At 43.1% G+C, this 15,674-nt stretch overlaps 1 protein-coding gene across 1 annotated transcript; it reads left to right on the top strand.

Annotated features, from left to right (window-relative positions):
• Positions 1-12,782: 12,782 nt before the first annotated feature.
• LOC118714033 (60S ribosomal protein L9-like) lies at positions 12,783-13,543 on the top strand. The gene has a single exon (XM_036428887.2). The coding sequence runs from the start codon at positions 12,783-12,785 to the stop codon at positions 13,485-13,487; it is 705 nt and encodes a 234-aa protein (XP_036284780.1). The 3' UTR covers positions 13,488-13,543.
• The last annotated feature ends 2,131 nt before the right edge of the window (positions 13,544-15,674 follow it).

Here is a 15,674-nt window from a genome sequence, read left to right on the forward strand (position 1 = left end):
GTTAGGTTGGCTGTGTCTGTCCATTATGGAAGTCAGGAGTCTATCCTCCCAGGGAGACTGGGAGATAGAGGCCCGAGGCTTCCTGATGATGGCTGTTCAAGGGGATGGCCCTGGAGAGAGACACCCTGGAGCTGTGGGAGGTACATCTATATCTCAAAGGGATAGGGGAAGAATTTACAGTTATAAGTCCCTTTAGTAAACACTAAGCAAGGGAGGTCAGGGAACTATGTCAGCTGTCAGCTAGAACAAAAGGTAAATTCTTTTTTTAAATATACTTTTATTGATTTCAGAGAGGAAGGGAGAGGGAGAGAGAGTTAGAAACATCAATGATGAGAGAAGCATTGATCGGCTGCCTCCTGCACACCCCCTACTGGGGGTTGAGCCCACAACCTGGGCATGTGCCCTTGACCGGAATCAAACCTGGGATATTTCAGTTCACAGGCCAACCCTCCATCCATTGAGCAAAACTGGCTAGAGCCAAAAGGTAAATTCTTTTGACAGCCCTGAGCTTTTCCAGGTGGGAACTGGGTCATCCCATAGACTGTGCTGATATTGAGATCTGGACAAGGAATTGATCTCTTGGTGAACTGAACATACAAAAGTCTAGAAGGAAAGGAGTACAGAGGGAAGAGCAAGGAGATCTGAGGCAGGACTGGTTTTGTCTTCTGCTAGGGCAGGAGTGAAGGCCAGTGTGGTGGAAAACAGGTAGCAGGGAAAGCAGTGAATGAGAGCGGGCTAGGATAATACAAGTCTGAGGTCTTGGAGGCAGACAGGGGCCAAATCACAAACCCCAGCAGGACATCCCCATACACAAGGTTGTGCAAGTGTTCACTGTGTAGGACACGTTGTGCTGATGTGGTGAGAACGGGGATCTAAAAGTCAACCCCACTGAAACAGGTTTGGCTCAGTGGATAGAGCGTCAGCCTGCGGATTGAAGGGTCCCAGGTTCTATTCTAGTCAAGGGCATGTTACCTTGATTGCGGGCACATCCCCAGTGGGGGGTGTGCAGGAGGCAGCTCATCAATGACTCCCTCTCATCCATGTTTCTAACTCTCTATCCCTCTCCTTTCCTCTCTGTAAAAAATCGATAAAATATATATAAAAATAATTTAAAAACTAAAAAAATAAATAAAAGTCAACCTGGAGCAGCCGTGCTGTGCATCCTGCTGGAGGGCTCTGTGAGCCAGGAGGAGGGAGGGGGCTTTTTTCTATCAAACAGCTAGCTGCACTGGGAGCCAGAGGGCTGCCTCTGCCCAGAAGAGCACCTTTGTTTAAATAGAATGAGGGTGCTAGACGGGCAAGCTGTGGTTTATGTGCCAGGTGCTGAGTTAGTGGTTGCCAGGGTAGCAGATCAGTTGAGATTATTGAAAAAACCTGAGCAGCTGTCTTTAAAAAGAGCACCATGAACAATGCGTGTATGTCCTTCTTACACGGACCAGAGCGGTGATAGGGTGGGCGTGTTTAGCCCCTTCATGGAGAAACTGCAGCGGAAACTGAACAAGCTATGATATGGCCGCTATTCACTGGTGGGTCAGTGATTTCATCCAGATGAATGAGCCCCTCTTCCTCCTCCTGCATCCCCTTTCCTTGCCCCCTTCAGGCTCCTCCTGGGCCTCTCGCCTGTGGCTTTTGTTTCCTTGAACAGAACTCTAAATACGCGCGTGCATACACACACACACTGAGTGGTCAGATGATGATGATCTCTGAATACATAATAATCTGGCCACTGTGTGTGTGTGTGTGTGTGTGTGTGTGTGTGTGTGTGTGTGTTATTTGTTGTTGTTGATTTCAGAGAGGAAGGGAAAGGGAGAGAGAAACATCAGTGATGAGAGAGAATCATTGATTGTCTGCCTCCTGCACACCGCCTACTGGGATCGAGCCCGCAACCCATGCATGTGCCCTGACTTGGTACATATCAATAGATCTAGGCTCAACCACTCAGGCACGGTGGCCAGGCCTGAACTGAACTCTTAATGAGCGTTCATAACTCGGAGCAGTGCATGCAAAAATGTCCTCAGTGACCCCTAGCTGGTTTTGCTCAGTGGATAGGCAGTAGCCTGTGGACTGAAGGGTCCCGGGTTCAATTCTGGTCAAGTTGAAGGCTTGATCCCCAGTGGGGGCATGCATAAGGCAGCCAATTGATGATTCTCTCTCATCATTGATGTTTCTACTCTCCCTCTCCCTTCCTCACTGAAATAAAATATATATATATATAAATTGGAGGCCTGGTGCATGAAATTTGTGTAGGGGGTGTGTGTCCCTCAGCCCAGCCTGCACCCTCTCCAATCTGGGACTCCTCAAAGGATGTCATACTGCTGGTTTACAGGGATTGGGCCTAAGCTGGCAATCTGACATCCCTCTTGCAATCCAGGACTTCTGGCTCCTAACCGCTCACTTGCCTGCCTGCCTGCCTGCTTGCCCCCAAATTCCCCCCCCCCCCGCCAGCCTACTCATCCCAACTGTCCCCCCTGCTGACCTGCTTGTCCCCACCTTCCCTATCCACTGGCCTGCTTGCCCCCAACTGCCCCCCTGCTCATTCCAAACTGGCCCCCCTGCTGTCCTGATAACCTCCAACTGAACCCCCACTGAACCCCCACTGACGGGGTGAGGGGCAGAGGGTTGTTTTTAGGCTGGCCACACCCCCTTCAGGGTGGGGGTCTCCACCGGGGTGCCTGGCCAGCCTTGGTGAGGGGCTGATGGCTGTTTGCAGGCTGGCCAAGCCCCGGAGTGGGGACTCTCACCCCATGGGAGTGTGGCCAGCCTGGGTGAGGATCTGAGGGCTGTCTTCAGGCTGGCCATGTCCCCTGGTGATCCAGGCTCCCAGCCCCTCCTTTTTTTCCTTTTTCTTTTTCTTTTTCTTTTTTTTTTTTTTTTTCAGCGCCTCCTTGAGCGGAGGCCAGGGCAGGCTGGAAGCAGGTATCTGGGATTTATTTATCTTCTATAATTGAAACTTTGTAGCCTTGAGAAGAGGCCAGGGCCAGCCAGGGCAGGCGGGAAGCTTGGCTTCCTCCTCTGCCCTCAACCCAAGCCCCCTGCTGGCTCCAGTTCCGTGGCCATCTCCATCTTTGTTGAGCTAATTTGCATACTCACTCCTTATTGACTGTGGGTGTAGTGGGACTGATGGTCAGTGTGCATGTTTTTCTTTTATTAGTGTAGGTATTTTAAAATGTCCTCAGTGATGTCTCCAAGTTTTTAAAATATGTTTTTATTGATTTCAGAAAGGAAAGGAGAGGGAGAGAGAGAAAGGCACATTGTCTCCTGCACGCCCCACATTGGGGATGGAGCCTGCAATCCGGGCATGTGTCCTGACCAGGAATTGAACTGTGACCTCCTGGTTCAATCTGCTGAGCACACCAGCCAGCCAGACAAGTTTTTTTTTTTTAAATTTATCAAGTTATTGACTTATGCATCTCTATCTTATGAAATGGATTTGAAGCAACTGTCAATTGCAAGATCTATAATTTCCTGCCACTATACCAGCATGGTTAATAGAACTAAGCTAGGGCAAGATGATAAGAATCCCTTTTATTCATTTCACTTTAAAATTTTTTTAAAACTGTAGCTTTATGCTATATATAGTTATGTTATCTTCTTTTCAAGTGTGCAGAAAAGTAGAGGATACTGTAAAACACCCCCAGTTTAATAAAATCATCACATTTTTGTCAGATTTGAGTTTTTCAAAGAAAGCAGAGCACTGACTGGATAGCTCAGTTGGTTATAGTGCTGTCCTAATACACCAAGGTTGAAGATTGGATCCCCAGTCAGGGCACATACAAGAATCAATCAATGGAAAAAAATATATCAATGAGTGCATAAATAAGTGGAACAACAAATCAATATTTCTCTCTCTCTCTCTCTCTCTCTCTCTCTCTCTCTCTCTCTCTCTCTCTCTCAAAATCAATAAGTAAAAAAGTAATTAAAAAGAAAACAAAGCAGCCGGTACTGGTTTGGCTCAGTGGATAGAGCGTCGGCCTGTGGACTGAGGGGTCCCGGGTTCGATTCCAGTCAAGGACATGTGCGTTGGTTGTGGGCACATCCCCAGTGGGGGGTATGCAGGAGGCAGCTGATCGACGTTTCTCTCTCATTGACGTTTCTAACTCTCTGTCCCTCTCAATTCCTCTCTGTGTAAAATCAAAAAATATATTTAATTAAAAAAGAAAAAGAAAAGAAAAAGAAAACAAAGCAGAAACTATACAGTTGAATACCCCTTGGCACCCAATCACCACTGTCCTGAACTTAGAGTTTACCATGTCCATATATGTTTTGTTCTTCAACTTTATATATATGTATCCATCAATTTCATAGTATTTTGTCAACATGATATAGTTTCCTTTTGCACAACTGGCCTGGGTTGCAGGCTCACCCCTAGTAGGGGGTGTGCAGGAGGCAGCCAATGGATGTTTCTTTCTCATCGATGTTTCTATCTCTCTCCCCCTCTCCCTTCTTCTCTTTTTAAATATCAATAAAAATACATTTTTTAAAATGCAGTTTAAAAAAGAAAGAAAAAAAAAGACAACTGTGAGCAACTGGAGAGCAGGCAAGTGGGAGGGAGTAGAGTTGAGGATAGGGAGGAATGACAGACAAGTGAGGACAAAAGAGAAATGCAGAGTCTGAGGAGGGAGCTGCATGGCGTTAAATCTAATAGTGACTCTCAACTGGGATTTCAAAAAACATTGATGCCTGGGACCCACCCCCACAGATTCTAATGTGTTGTCCTGCTGGGCAGCCTGGGCAGCAGGATGTTGAAAAGCTTTCCAGTGGATTTTGGATGCCAACCATTGAGTAAGCAAAGCAATTTGTCAGGCAGTGAATTGGTTGAGGGGGTGGTACTCAAAGGCTGTTTTGTTAACATTAATAAGATCTTAGACCTCAAAGCCTGGCTTGATAATACAATGTAAATAAGGCACTGAGATCTTAGCCCCAGATTCTATGGACAGAAATGGGCTAAAATGAGAGGCGATAATCTGCTTTCTTCAGTGCTGTTCATACTAGTCTTAAACTATGTGTTCACTTATGGGGCTTTTCTAGCAGGGGAGAGCAGCAATTTTCACCAGTGCTACCAGTAACTACCACGGTGTAATATCAATAGAATTCAGCAAATATTCTCTGAGTACTTCCTTTATGCAGGGTCTGTGCTGCATAAAGTAAGAGAAAAATGGCAAAATCACAATCTTTGCCCTCAAGTTTACATGGAGGGCAACCCAGACACATGACACAACAATAAACACATTGCGCTGAGTGCTAGAGATAAGTCCAAAGCACAGGGCAGACAGCACCTAACTCTGCCCCAGGAGTCTCTGCTCGGGGCCTCCGAGTGAGCTTCATAGGAGTGAAAGGACAAGTAGGAGTTGCCTAAGGGCAACCTTGAGGCTGGGGGTTCGGCTGAGCACATACAAAGGCTCAAGTGTAAATACACCTGCAGAAGGGCAAATATTTAATAGTTGGGTGCGGTAGTAGCACAGGGAAGGAATATATGGTGGGGGAGAAGCAGGTGATGAGGCTGGGGGCGGGGCTTCCCCCTGCCACCAGCTCAAACAATCATCAAAGGGGGGAGTGTGCAGAGGACACAGAAGTCCTAATGGAGGAGAGGGCATCTAACTTAGGGCTTGGGGGATGAGTCGAGATTTACCAGGCCGGGATGTGGGATGAATGGGGGTGGGGAGAAGAGGGGGAACAGTGTGAGTAAAGGAGTGGAGGCAGGATGAGCCTGACGTGTCAGGTACAATGAAGGAACCAGCAATCTGGTAGAAATGATCAAAACCATCTGGGGCTGTTTTTTGAAAATATCACTGCCTGGGCCCCACTTCCCCTCCTCCAGGAAGGATTCTGATTGATATGGTCTGAGGGTGGGCCCCAGGCCTTCGTGTTTTATTTTTCAGTATTCTTAATACGCTTTTGTTGATTTTTAGAGAGAGGAAGGGAGAGGGATAGAGAGAGAGAAGCATCGATGAGAAAGGAATATCATCGATTGGCTGCACACACACACACACACACACAGAACACTGGGGATCAAGCCAGCAACCTGGACATGTGCCCTGACTGGGAATCGAGCCTGCGACCTCCTGGTTCCTGGGTTAACGCTCAACCATTGAGCCACACCTGTCGGGCTATTTTTCACTATTTTTTAAAAAAATCTCCCAGATGATCCTAATAACACCTGGGCTTGAGAGCCATAGTTATAGGGGAGCTGGTTAGGATAGTGGTCGGCAAACTCATTAGTCAACAGAGCCAAATATCAACAGTACAACAATTGAAATTTCTTTTAAGAGCCAAATTTTTTAAACTTAAACTTCTAATGCCACTTCTTCAACATGGACTCGCCCAGGCCGTGGTGTTTTGTGGAAGAGCCACAATCTAGGGGCCAAAGAGCAGCAGTTTGCCGACCACAGGGTTAGGACACTGGTGGAAAGGTAGGCTAGAGCCAGATAACAGTGATGATAAATTGGCTAACATATATTGAATTTTAACTTGTGCCAGACATTTTTATTTATCTATTTAATCCTTGCCTCCCTATGAGGATAAATACTATGCTATTATCCTTAGGTGGCAGATGAGTAAACAGTAATTTGACCAAAGTCCTATATCAAAGTAAGTGGCAGGCAGCCTGGCTTCCAAGCACATCCTAGAAAGACTTGTATTCCAAGCCAAAGAGCTTGGGTTTGCTTCTGTGCCCGTCTTTATTAATTTGGTGTGTATCTGTCCAGAATTTCTTTATGTATATATAAGCAAATATGAATATGCATCCCCCTGTTTCTTACATAAAAGGTAGTATACTCGATACACTGTGCTGTATTTTGCTTTATTTTTAGTTAATCCTCACTGGAGAAGATTTTTTTTCATTAATTTTTAGAGAGAGTGGAAGGGAGAGAGAGAAGAAGAGGAAGAGAGGAGAAGAAGAAGAAGAAGAAGAAGAAGAAGAAGAAGAAGAAGAAGAAGAAGAAGAGGAAGAGGAAAAAGAGGAGGAGGAGGAGGAGGAGGAGGAGGAGAAGAAGGAAGAAGAAGAAGAAGAAGAAGAAGAAGAAGAAGAAGAAGAAGAAGAAAGAGAGAGAGAGAGAGAGAGAGAGGGAGAGGGAGAGGGAGAGAGAAACATCAATATGAGACACATGGATTGATTGCCTCCCACATGTGCCCCACCCAAGGGCTGGGAATCAAATCTGCAATCCAGATATGTGACCTTGACTGGAAATCAAACCCACCACTATTAGGTGCATGGGCTGACGTTCTAACCACTGAATGTACCAGCCAGGGCTATGTCTGGCTTTATTAACAAAACTAGAGGCCGAATGCACAAACTATATGCAAGAGTAGGCCTTCCTTCCCCTGGCTGCCAGCACCAGCTTCCCCCTGGCACCTGGGACCCGGGCTTCCCTCACAGCTCTGGCTTTGTCCGGAAGGTCATCCATTCTAATTAGCATATTACATTTTTATTATTATAGATATCCTGGAAATCTTTATAAATCAGTACATAGAACCCAGCTGGTGTGGTTCATGGTTGAGAATTGACCTATGAACTAAGAGGTTATGGTTCAATTTTGGTCAGGGCACATACCAGGGTTATGGGCTCCATCCCCATTAAGGGGCGTGTAAGAAGCAGTCAATCAATAATTCTCTTTCATCATTGATGTTTCTATCTCTCCCTCTCCCTCTCTGAAATCAACAAAAATTTATTTTTAAAAAATCAGTACCTAGAGAACTTCCTCTTCTGGTATTTAGTGATATACTACTTAACTTCCCAGCATTTCTAGATCTTCCAGTTTTTATATTGTCACTTATAATATCATGCATTTCCACTATAATCAGAGGATAAATTTCTTCTTCTTTACTTTGTGTTTAATTTCCTGTTTTTATATTTTTGCTGATTTCAAAGAGGAAGGGAGAGGGACAGAGATAGAAACATCAATGAGAGAATCATTGATCGACTGCCTCCTGCACAATCCCTACTGGGGATCAAACCAGAAACCCAGGTATGTGCCCTTGACTGGAATTGAACCTGGGACCCTTCAGTCCACAATCTGTTGCTCTATCCACTGAGCAAAACTGGCTAGGGCTCTTTCTTTTTTGGGGGGAGAGGATGAATTTCAATCTTTTGAAGTTCATTAAGCTTACTCTATAGGTATCAATATGGTTAATTTTTGGTAAATGTTCTATATGCATTTCAAAAAAGTTTATCCTGTTGTCATTGGCTGTGGTGTTCTGTATATGTCAATCATTGATTGTTCATATGTCTTCTATCTTTCCAGTCTCATGGAGTGGGAAGAAAATGCTTGGGTCTAAGTTCTTAAATAAACTGTGAACCAATACATCTTTCCTTTTGGATGCATTCTTCCTTCCAGAGGTAGCTGGTACTGTTAATTTTTAAGTACTTTGGGGATTCTGCTTTCAATATATTTTTACTGGTCTCAGCCTATCAGTAACCAGTGTTGTGTTTGACTGGCCCTGGTGTTTCTTACTGTGATTGGATGATGCCCTTCAGCAATAACCATCAGGCAACTTTGACAAGATACAGATTTATTACTTGCTAGACCTGGAAATTACACAGCGCCAACTGGGACCACAGAGGGAAAAGGAGGAGAGGGAGAGGGAGAATGGGTCTGGGGTTTTGTTTTTATTGGGGTCAAGGATGGGGGCCTAGGGTTTGGCTGGCTCATTCTTTGTTAGTGAATTTAAAACATACGAGTGGGAATCTCAAATGCAGTAAGAGAAAACAAACACGTAGCCCAAATGGTCAGTTATTGAAATCATTCCAGTCAATCAGAAAAATATTTGCCCTAGCGGGGGCTTAATCACAAGAAACAACAGCCTGTGATTATTAGAATCGAGAGTCCAGATCAGTGGTCGGCAAACTCATTAGTCAATAGAGCGTTGGCCTGTGGACTGAAGGGTCACGGGTTCAATTCTGGTCAAGGGCACATGCCTGGGTTGCAGGCTTGGTGCCCAGTAGGGGGTGTGCAGGAGCTAGCCAATCAATGATTCCATCATCATTGATGCTTCTATCTCTTCCTCTCCCTTCCTCTCTGAAATCAATAAAAATGTATTAAAAAAAGAAAACTATTTTTATTGAGTCTATTGGGATTACATTGGTTAATAAAAATATACACATTTGCCCTAGACAATTTGGCTCAGTGGATAGAGCATCAGCCTTCGGACTGAAGGGTTCCAAGTTCAATTCCAGTCAAGGGCACATGCCCAGATTGCAGGCTTGATCCCATTGTGGGGCATGCAGGAGGCAGCTGATCAATGATTCTCTCTCATCATTGATGTTTCTATCTCCCTCTCCCTCTCCCTTCCTCAATGAAATCAATAAAAACATATTAAAAAATATAGACATTTCAGGCATATAATTCTATAACACATCATCTGTACACTGTATTGTGTGTTCACCACACCAAGTCAAGTCTCCTTCCATAACCATTTACCTTCTTTTATTATCCCCCACAGAATTTTAAAACTTCTACATGGCCCTAACTGGTGTGGCTCAGTGGATAGAGCATCAGCCTGCAGACTGAAAGGTCCCAGGTTCGATTCCGGTCAAGGGCATGTACCTTGGTTGCTGGCACATCCCCAGTGGGGGGTTTACAGGAGGCAACTGGTCGATGTTTCTCTCTCATCCATGTTTCTAGCTCTCTATCCCTCTCCCTTCCTCTCTGTAAAAAATTAATAAAATATATTTAGAAAAAATAAAATAAAACTTCTACATGGTTGGGATTTTATAAAAAGTATTAGTTCCTTGTAGCTGCTAAATTACCATGAACATGGTGGCTTAAAACAATGAAAATTTATACTCTCAAAAAAAGAGAGAAATCAACCAAGATCTCTAAAACAAAGGAGCCTAAGTAGGGGGAAGCACCTGGCCTTTATCTGGTCTAGGGGCTGGGAATGTGTTTATTGAAAGTGGGTGCCTCTTTGAATTGGATGTCTCAGGCAATCAAAGCTTCAGTCGGCACTTGCATTACAAAAGGGACCAAAAAACAAGTGTTAGGGCTTACACGGTGCAATCGTTTCCTTACTTTCATCCTCCCAACTGCTAGTATATTAATTCATTTCCTATGGTTTGCTTTATCTATTACTACTCATCCACATTTCAGAATTTTCCTCTGCAATTCTTTTTGTCCTTATGGATTGATGTCTTTTTGTAGGCATACTTTTTAAAGAATTACTTAATTTCTGAGTGGGTAATATGCATATACCTCAAAAATGAAAGGTGTGCAGTGAAAAGTTCCCTTCTATCACTGTCTATCTACCCAATGTCCACTATCCCCACACATTAACCATTTATTATTCATTTGTCATATAATATAGTGTTTTCATATACTGATAATGTATTTGATAATGATTTTTAAAGATATGTTTTTTACTGATTTTAGAAAGAGCGGGAGGGAGAGGGAGAAAGAGATAGAAACATCGAAGAGAAAGTAGGGGGCATGCAGGAGGCAGCCAATCAATGATTCTCTCTCATCATTGATATTTCTATCTCTCTCTCCCTTCCTCTCTCTGAAACCAATAAAAACATATTTAATAGATTAATCAATCAATAATAGGAGTTAAGACCTGTCAGAAGGTCTTTATTTAGTGAAGTGGTGGGTTTTCCCTTGGTGTCTTCTGGAGGACTTCAAATATGGAATCTAAGGCCATGGATCTAAAACAGGTCAGTAGTTGATAAAGAATAACAAGACTTGATTCAACGTTTGAGTCCTATTAGACACTGAAGGTACAAAAATGTATGGTGTCGCCGAAACCGGTTTGGCTGAATGGAAAGAGCGTCGGCTTGGGGACTGAAGGGTCCCGGGTTTGATTCCGGTCAAGGGCATGTACCTTGGTTGCGGGCATATCCCCAGTAGGGGGTGTGCAAGAGACAGCTGATCGATGATTCTCTCTCATCGATGTTTCTAACTATCTCTCTCCCTTCCTCCCTGTACAAAATCAATAAAATATATATTTTTAAAATGTATGGTGTTAGAGGTTCCGATGGCGTTTGAAATTTACTAGCTCCAAACCTAACAGCTGTGTGACTTAGGCTCAGTCTAATTTTCTTATCTTTAAAATTTAAGTAAAGGCACTTATTTGAAGTTCATGTGGATTTAGTAGAATGGAAAGCATTTACTAAACAACAAAAGAAAGTTGTTGTGGGAGTAGAGTTTTAATATTCTCATCACCACCACCACAAAATGGAGCTTATGTGAGGTGGATGATACGCTAACTAACCTTACTGTGGTAAACAGTTCTCAATATCTATGTGTATTTTAAAAATCACCACATTCTGCACCTTACACTTACGCAATGTCACATATCAATTATATCTCATAAAACTAAAAAGAATGTCTCAAGGAAAACCTACTTACCCACACCCCACTGGAGAATCAGATTTTCTTCTTCCATTCCCCTCTCCTTCTCCTCCCCTTCTTTTCATTTTCATTGAGGGGACATTCACAACACAAAATTAACTCTTATAAAGTGAGCAATTCAGTGGCAATGAGTATATTTACATTGTTGTGCAACCATCACCTCTGTCTAGTTTCAAAATGTTTTCATCACCCCAGAAGGAAACCCTGTACCCATTAAGCAGTTGTCCACATTCTCCATCCCTCAACCCCTGGTAACCACTGATCTGTGTTCTGTCTCTATGGATGTACCTATTGTGAAATCATGCAGTGTGTGAGCTTTTTGGGTCTGGCTTCTTTGACATAGCAAAATGTTTAAAAGATTCATCTGCATTGCAGTATGCATTATGTACTTCCTACTTAAAAAAAATATTTTATTGATTTTTTTTACAGAGAGGAAGGGAGAGAGAGAGAGTTAGAAACATCAATCAGCTGCCTCCTGCACACTCACTACTGAGGATGTGTCCGCAACCAAGGTACATGCCCTTGACCGGAATCGAACCTGGGACCCTTCAGTCTATGCTCTATACACTGAGCCAAACCAGTTAGGGCAACTTCCTACTTTTTTATGACTGAGTAATAAATATTTTATTGTATGAATATACCATGTTTTGTTTATCCATTAATCTGGTGATGGACATATGGGCTATTTCCACCTTTTGGCTGTTATAAATAGTAATGTGTATGCAGGAATTTGTTGAGTACCAGTTTTTAGTTGTTTGGGGGAATCTAGGTAGGAATGGAATTGCTGGGCCAGTTGATAATTCTATGTTTACCTTTTTGAGGAACCGCCAAAGTTTCCAGAGCAGCTGAAATAATTTTACATTTCCATCAGCAGTATGAGGGTTTCCATTTCTCCATATTCTTGCCAACATTTATTATTTTAAAAAATCTTTTATTATAGCCACCCTAGTGAGGATGGTATCTCATTGTGGTTTTCATTTGCATTTCTCTAATGACAAATGATGTTGAGTATCTTTTCAGGTGCTTCCAAGACATTTGTATGTCTTCTTGGATAAATGTCTATTGAAGTCGTTTGCCTACTAAAAAAATTGTTTTTTTAAAAAAATATCTTCTTTTAAAAAATATATATTTTTATTGATTTCAGAGAAGAAAGGAGGAGAGAGAAAGGGAGCGTAACATCAATGATGAGAGAGAATCATTGATCTGCTGTCTCCTGTACATCCTCCACTGGGGACTGAGCCCGAAACCCGGGCATGTGCCCTGATGGGAAATCAAACAGTGACCTTCTGGTTCATAGGTAGATGCTCAATCATGGAGCTACATCGGCCAGGCTGTTTTTCATTTTGTTGTGGAATTATGAGTTCTATTATATTCTGGATACGAGACCCTTATCAGATAAAAGATTTGCAATTTCTCCTATTCTGCAAATCGTCTTTTCACATGGATGCGCAAACGTTTTACATTTTGATGACATCCAATTTATCTGTTCTTTTTCTTTTGCTGAGTGTACTTTTGGGTGTCATACTTAGGAATCCACTGTCACTCTTTGCCACACTTACTGCGAGGATAAAGACCCTTCTCAGCAATCAAACTGTCAACATCCCAGAAAATGTAGACATCTGTTTGAAGGGACGCACCGTTATTGTGAAGGGCCCCAGAGGCACCCTACGGAGGGGCTTCAATCACATCAATGGGGAACTCAGGCTCCTCGGAAAGAAAAAGAAGAGGCTCTGGGTTGACAAATGGTGGGGATATAGGAAGGAACTGGCCACCGTTTTCGCTGTCTGCAGTCATGTACCGAACATGATCAAGGGTTTTACACTGAGCTTCTGTTACAAGATGAGGTCTGTGTACGCTCACTTCTCCATCAATGTCGTTATTCAGGAGAATGGTTCTCTTGCTAGAAACAGAAATTTCGTGTGTGAAAAATACACCTGCAGGGTTCGGATGAGGTCAGGCGTTGTTTGTTCAGTAGCTCAAGCCCGGAAAGATGAGTTGATTCTTGAAGGAAATGACATTGAACTTGTATCAAATTCAGCTGCTTTGATTCAGCGAGCCACCACAGTTAAAACAAAGGATATCAGAAAAATGTTGGTTGGTATCTATGTTTCTGAAAAAGGCACAGTTCAGCAGGCTGATGAATAAGATCTAAGTTGTTCAACTATAAGAACTGCAAGATGCCAAATGATTCCTCAGACTTATTTGCAATATTATATTTATTGAATTCATTGGGGTGACACTGGTTAACAGGTTCCAGGTGCACAATTGTACAATCGTCATTTGTACAACGTACTGTGTGTTCACTACTCTAAGTCAAGTTTCTATCCATCACCATTTATCTCCCCATACCCTCTTCCACTTCCCTCTACTCCCTTCCCCTGGCAATCATCACACTATTGTCCCTGTCCATAAGTTTTTTCTCTTTATTTTCTTTTTTGTTTTTGTTTTTGGTGATATTTTAAAGATGCACCCTAGCCAGTTTGGCTCAGTGGATAGAGCATCGGCCTGTGGACTGAAAGGTCCCAGGTTTGATTCCGGTCAGGGCACATGCCCGGGTTGTGGGCTTGATCCCCAGTGTGGGGATGGGCAAGGGACAGCCAATCCACAATTATCTCTCATCATTGATGTTTCTCTCTCTCCCTTCCTCTCTGAGATCAATAAAAATATATTACAAAATAAAGATGCAAAAAAAAGCCATGTATTGATTTTGGAGGGGGGGGTGGAGAATCCATTGTCAAGGTCATGAAGATTTACTGGCGCCTCTTTTGGGGTGGCCTCAGCTCATGGCTCTTGGTATCTTGGAAATGCTCCACTTTGAGATGAACATTGTTACCGCTCATCCTCACTTTTTGGCCCCATCTTCATCCCAGCCCCAAGTCCTAATGGAAAGAAGGCCACACCACTGTCCAGTATGTTTGGAACAAATTGGGTATGTAAATATTTTTTTAAACTAAATTGTATTAAATATAAACACAGATAAATTATTATGAAGTATAAAATGCCAAGTGACCAAGTCAACCCATGCCTATGAACTCTCCCCTCCTCCCGGCCACACTTTGTATTGCCATCTATCATGTTGCTGCCTCTGGCTAATGAAGAACAGCAGTGAATTAACTTGGTTGAAGGTGTCTGGTACCTATCACTCAGTACCAGAGTGAAATTAAAATTATTTCCAAATCTTCAGGAATTCAGAACATTGATCTTTTAGCAAATTAGGTTTCATCAGGGGTTATAGGTGAGATGACGGTTTGGTGGATTGGCCATTTAGTCTACTGGATTTTTTTTTTCTTTCAAGAAAGTGCTATCTTTTGATAATAAAGAAGAAATAAGAATAGAGATGCAGAACTGGTTATTTTTGCCAAAAGAAACACAGGAAGGATAAACCATGGATGAATGTAATTGTTCACCCCAGGGAGAGGTTAGACACCTGAGAACTCTGAAAGCAGCTAGAATTCACAGGAAAGGGCAGAGTACTATGGAGGATAGAGCTGCACACAGAGAGAAAATGTTCCCTTCAAGTCTTCAAGCAGTAGTGATCAGCACATATATGTAAGAAAACCGCCTGGGGCCAGGGAAAGACCATGGAAAAGGATCAGAAGAAACAATATACAGAGGCAGGAAAAGTTCATCTCCAACACCTGCGTGAGTGGAAAAATCTATTAACACATGAGGCACTGAATAAGGACCACAGAAGGGTATTGCTTCAGTACCAAATTAGCTCTAGACTATCAGTCAAATTAGCCCTGGACTAAAGGTTATTCAGGCCTCCCCTAAAAAATTGATTAACTGTGTCCCAGAACAAAGCGTCCCACCACAATTAAAAATATATATTTTATTGATTTCAGAGAGAGGAAGGGAGAGATAGAAACATCAATGATGAGAGAAAATCATCAATCTCCCACACTCCCTACTGGGGATCGAGCCCATAACCAGGCAGGTGCCCTGACCAGGAACTGAACAAGCTACCTCCTGGTGCATGGGACAATGCTCAACCAACTGATCCACATTGGGCAAGCACCCCAATTTAAAAATATATATATATTATTGATTTTTCACAGAGAGGAAGGGAAAGGGATAGAGAGCTAGAAACATCGATGGGAGAGATACATCGACCAGCTGCCTCCTGCACAACTCCCACTGGGGAGGGATGTGCCCGCAACCAAGGTACATGCCCTTGACCGGAATCGAACCTGGGACCTTTCAGTCCGCAGATCGACGCTCTACCGCTGAGCAAACTGGTTTCAGCAAGCACCCCAATTTTTTAAGTACAAAAAAATTCAGCACTCAACAAGGTAAAATTTACAATGTGTGGCATGCAATAAAATATTACCA

Source organism: Pipistrellus kuhlii, unplaced genomic scaffold, assembly GCF_014108245.1.
Source record: "Pipistrellus kuhlii isolate mPipKuh1 unplaced genomic scaffold, mPipKuh1.p scaffold_m20_p_95, whole genome shotgun sequence".
Taxonomy (NCBI): domain Eukaryota; kingdom Metazoa; phylum Chordata; class Mammalia; order Chiroptera; family Vespertilionidae; genus Pipistrellus; species Pipistrellus kuhlii.

Bases quoted from the DNA above. Each gene is read 5' to 3' on its own strand.
- LOC118714033 (XM_036428887.2), top strand. From the start codon at position 12,783: ATGGATGCGCAAACGTTTTACATTTTGATGACATCCAATTTATCTGTT.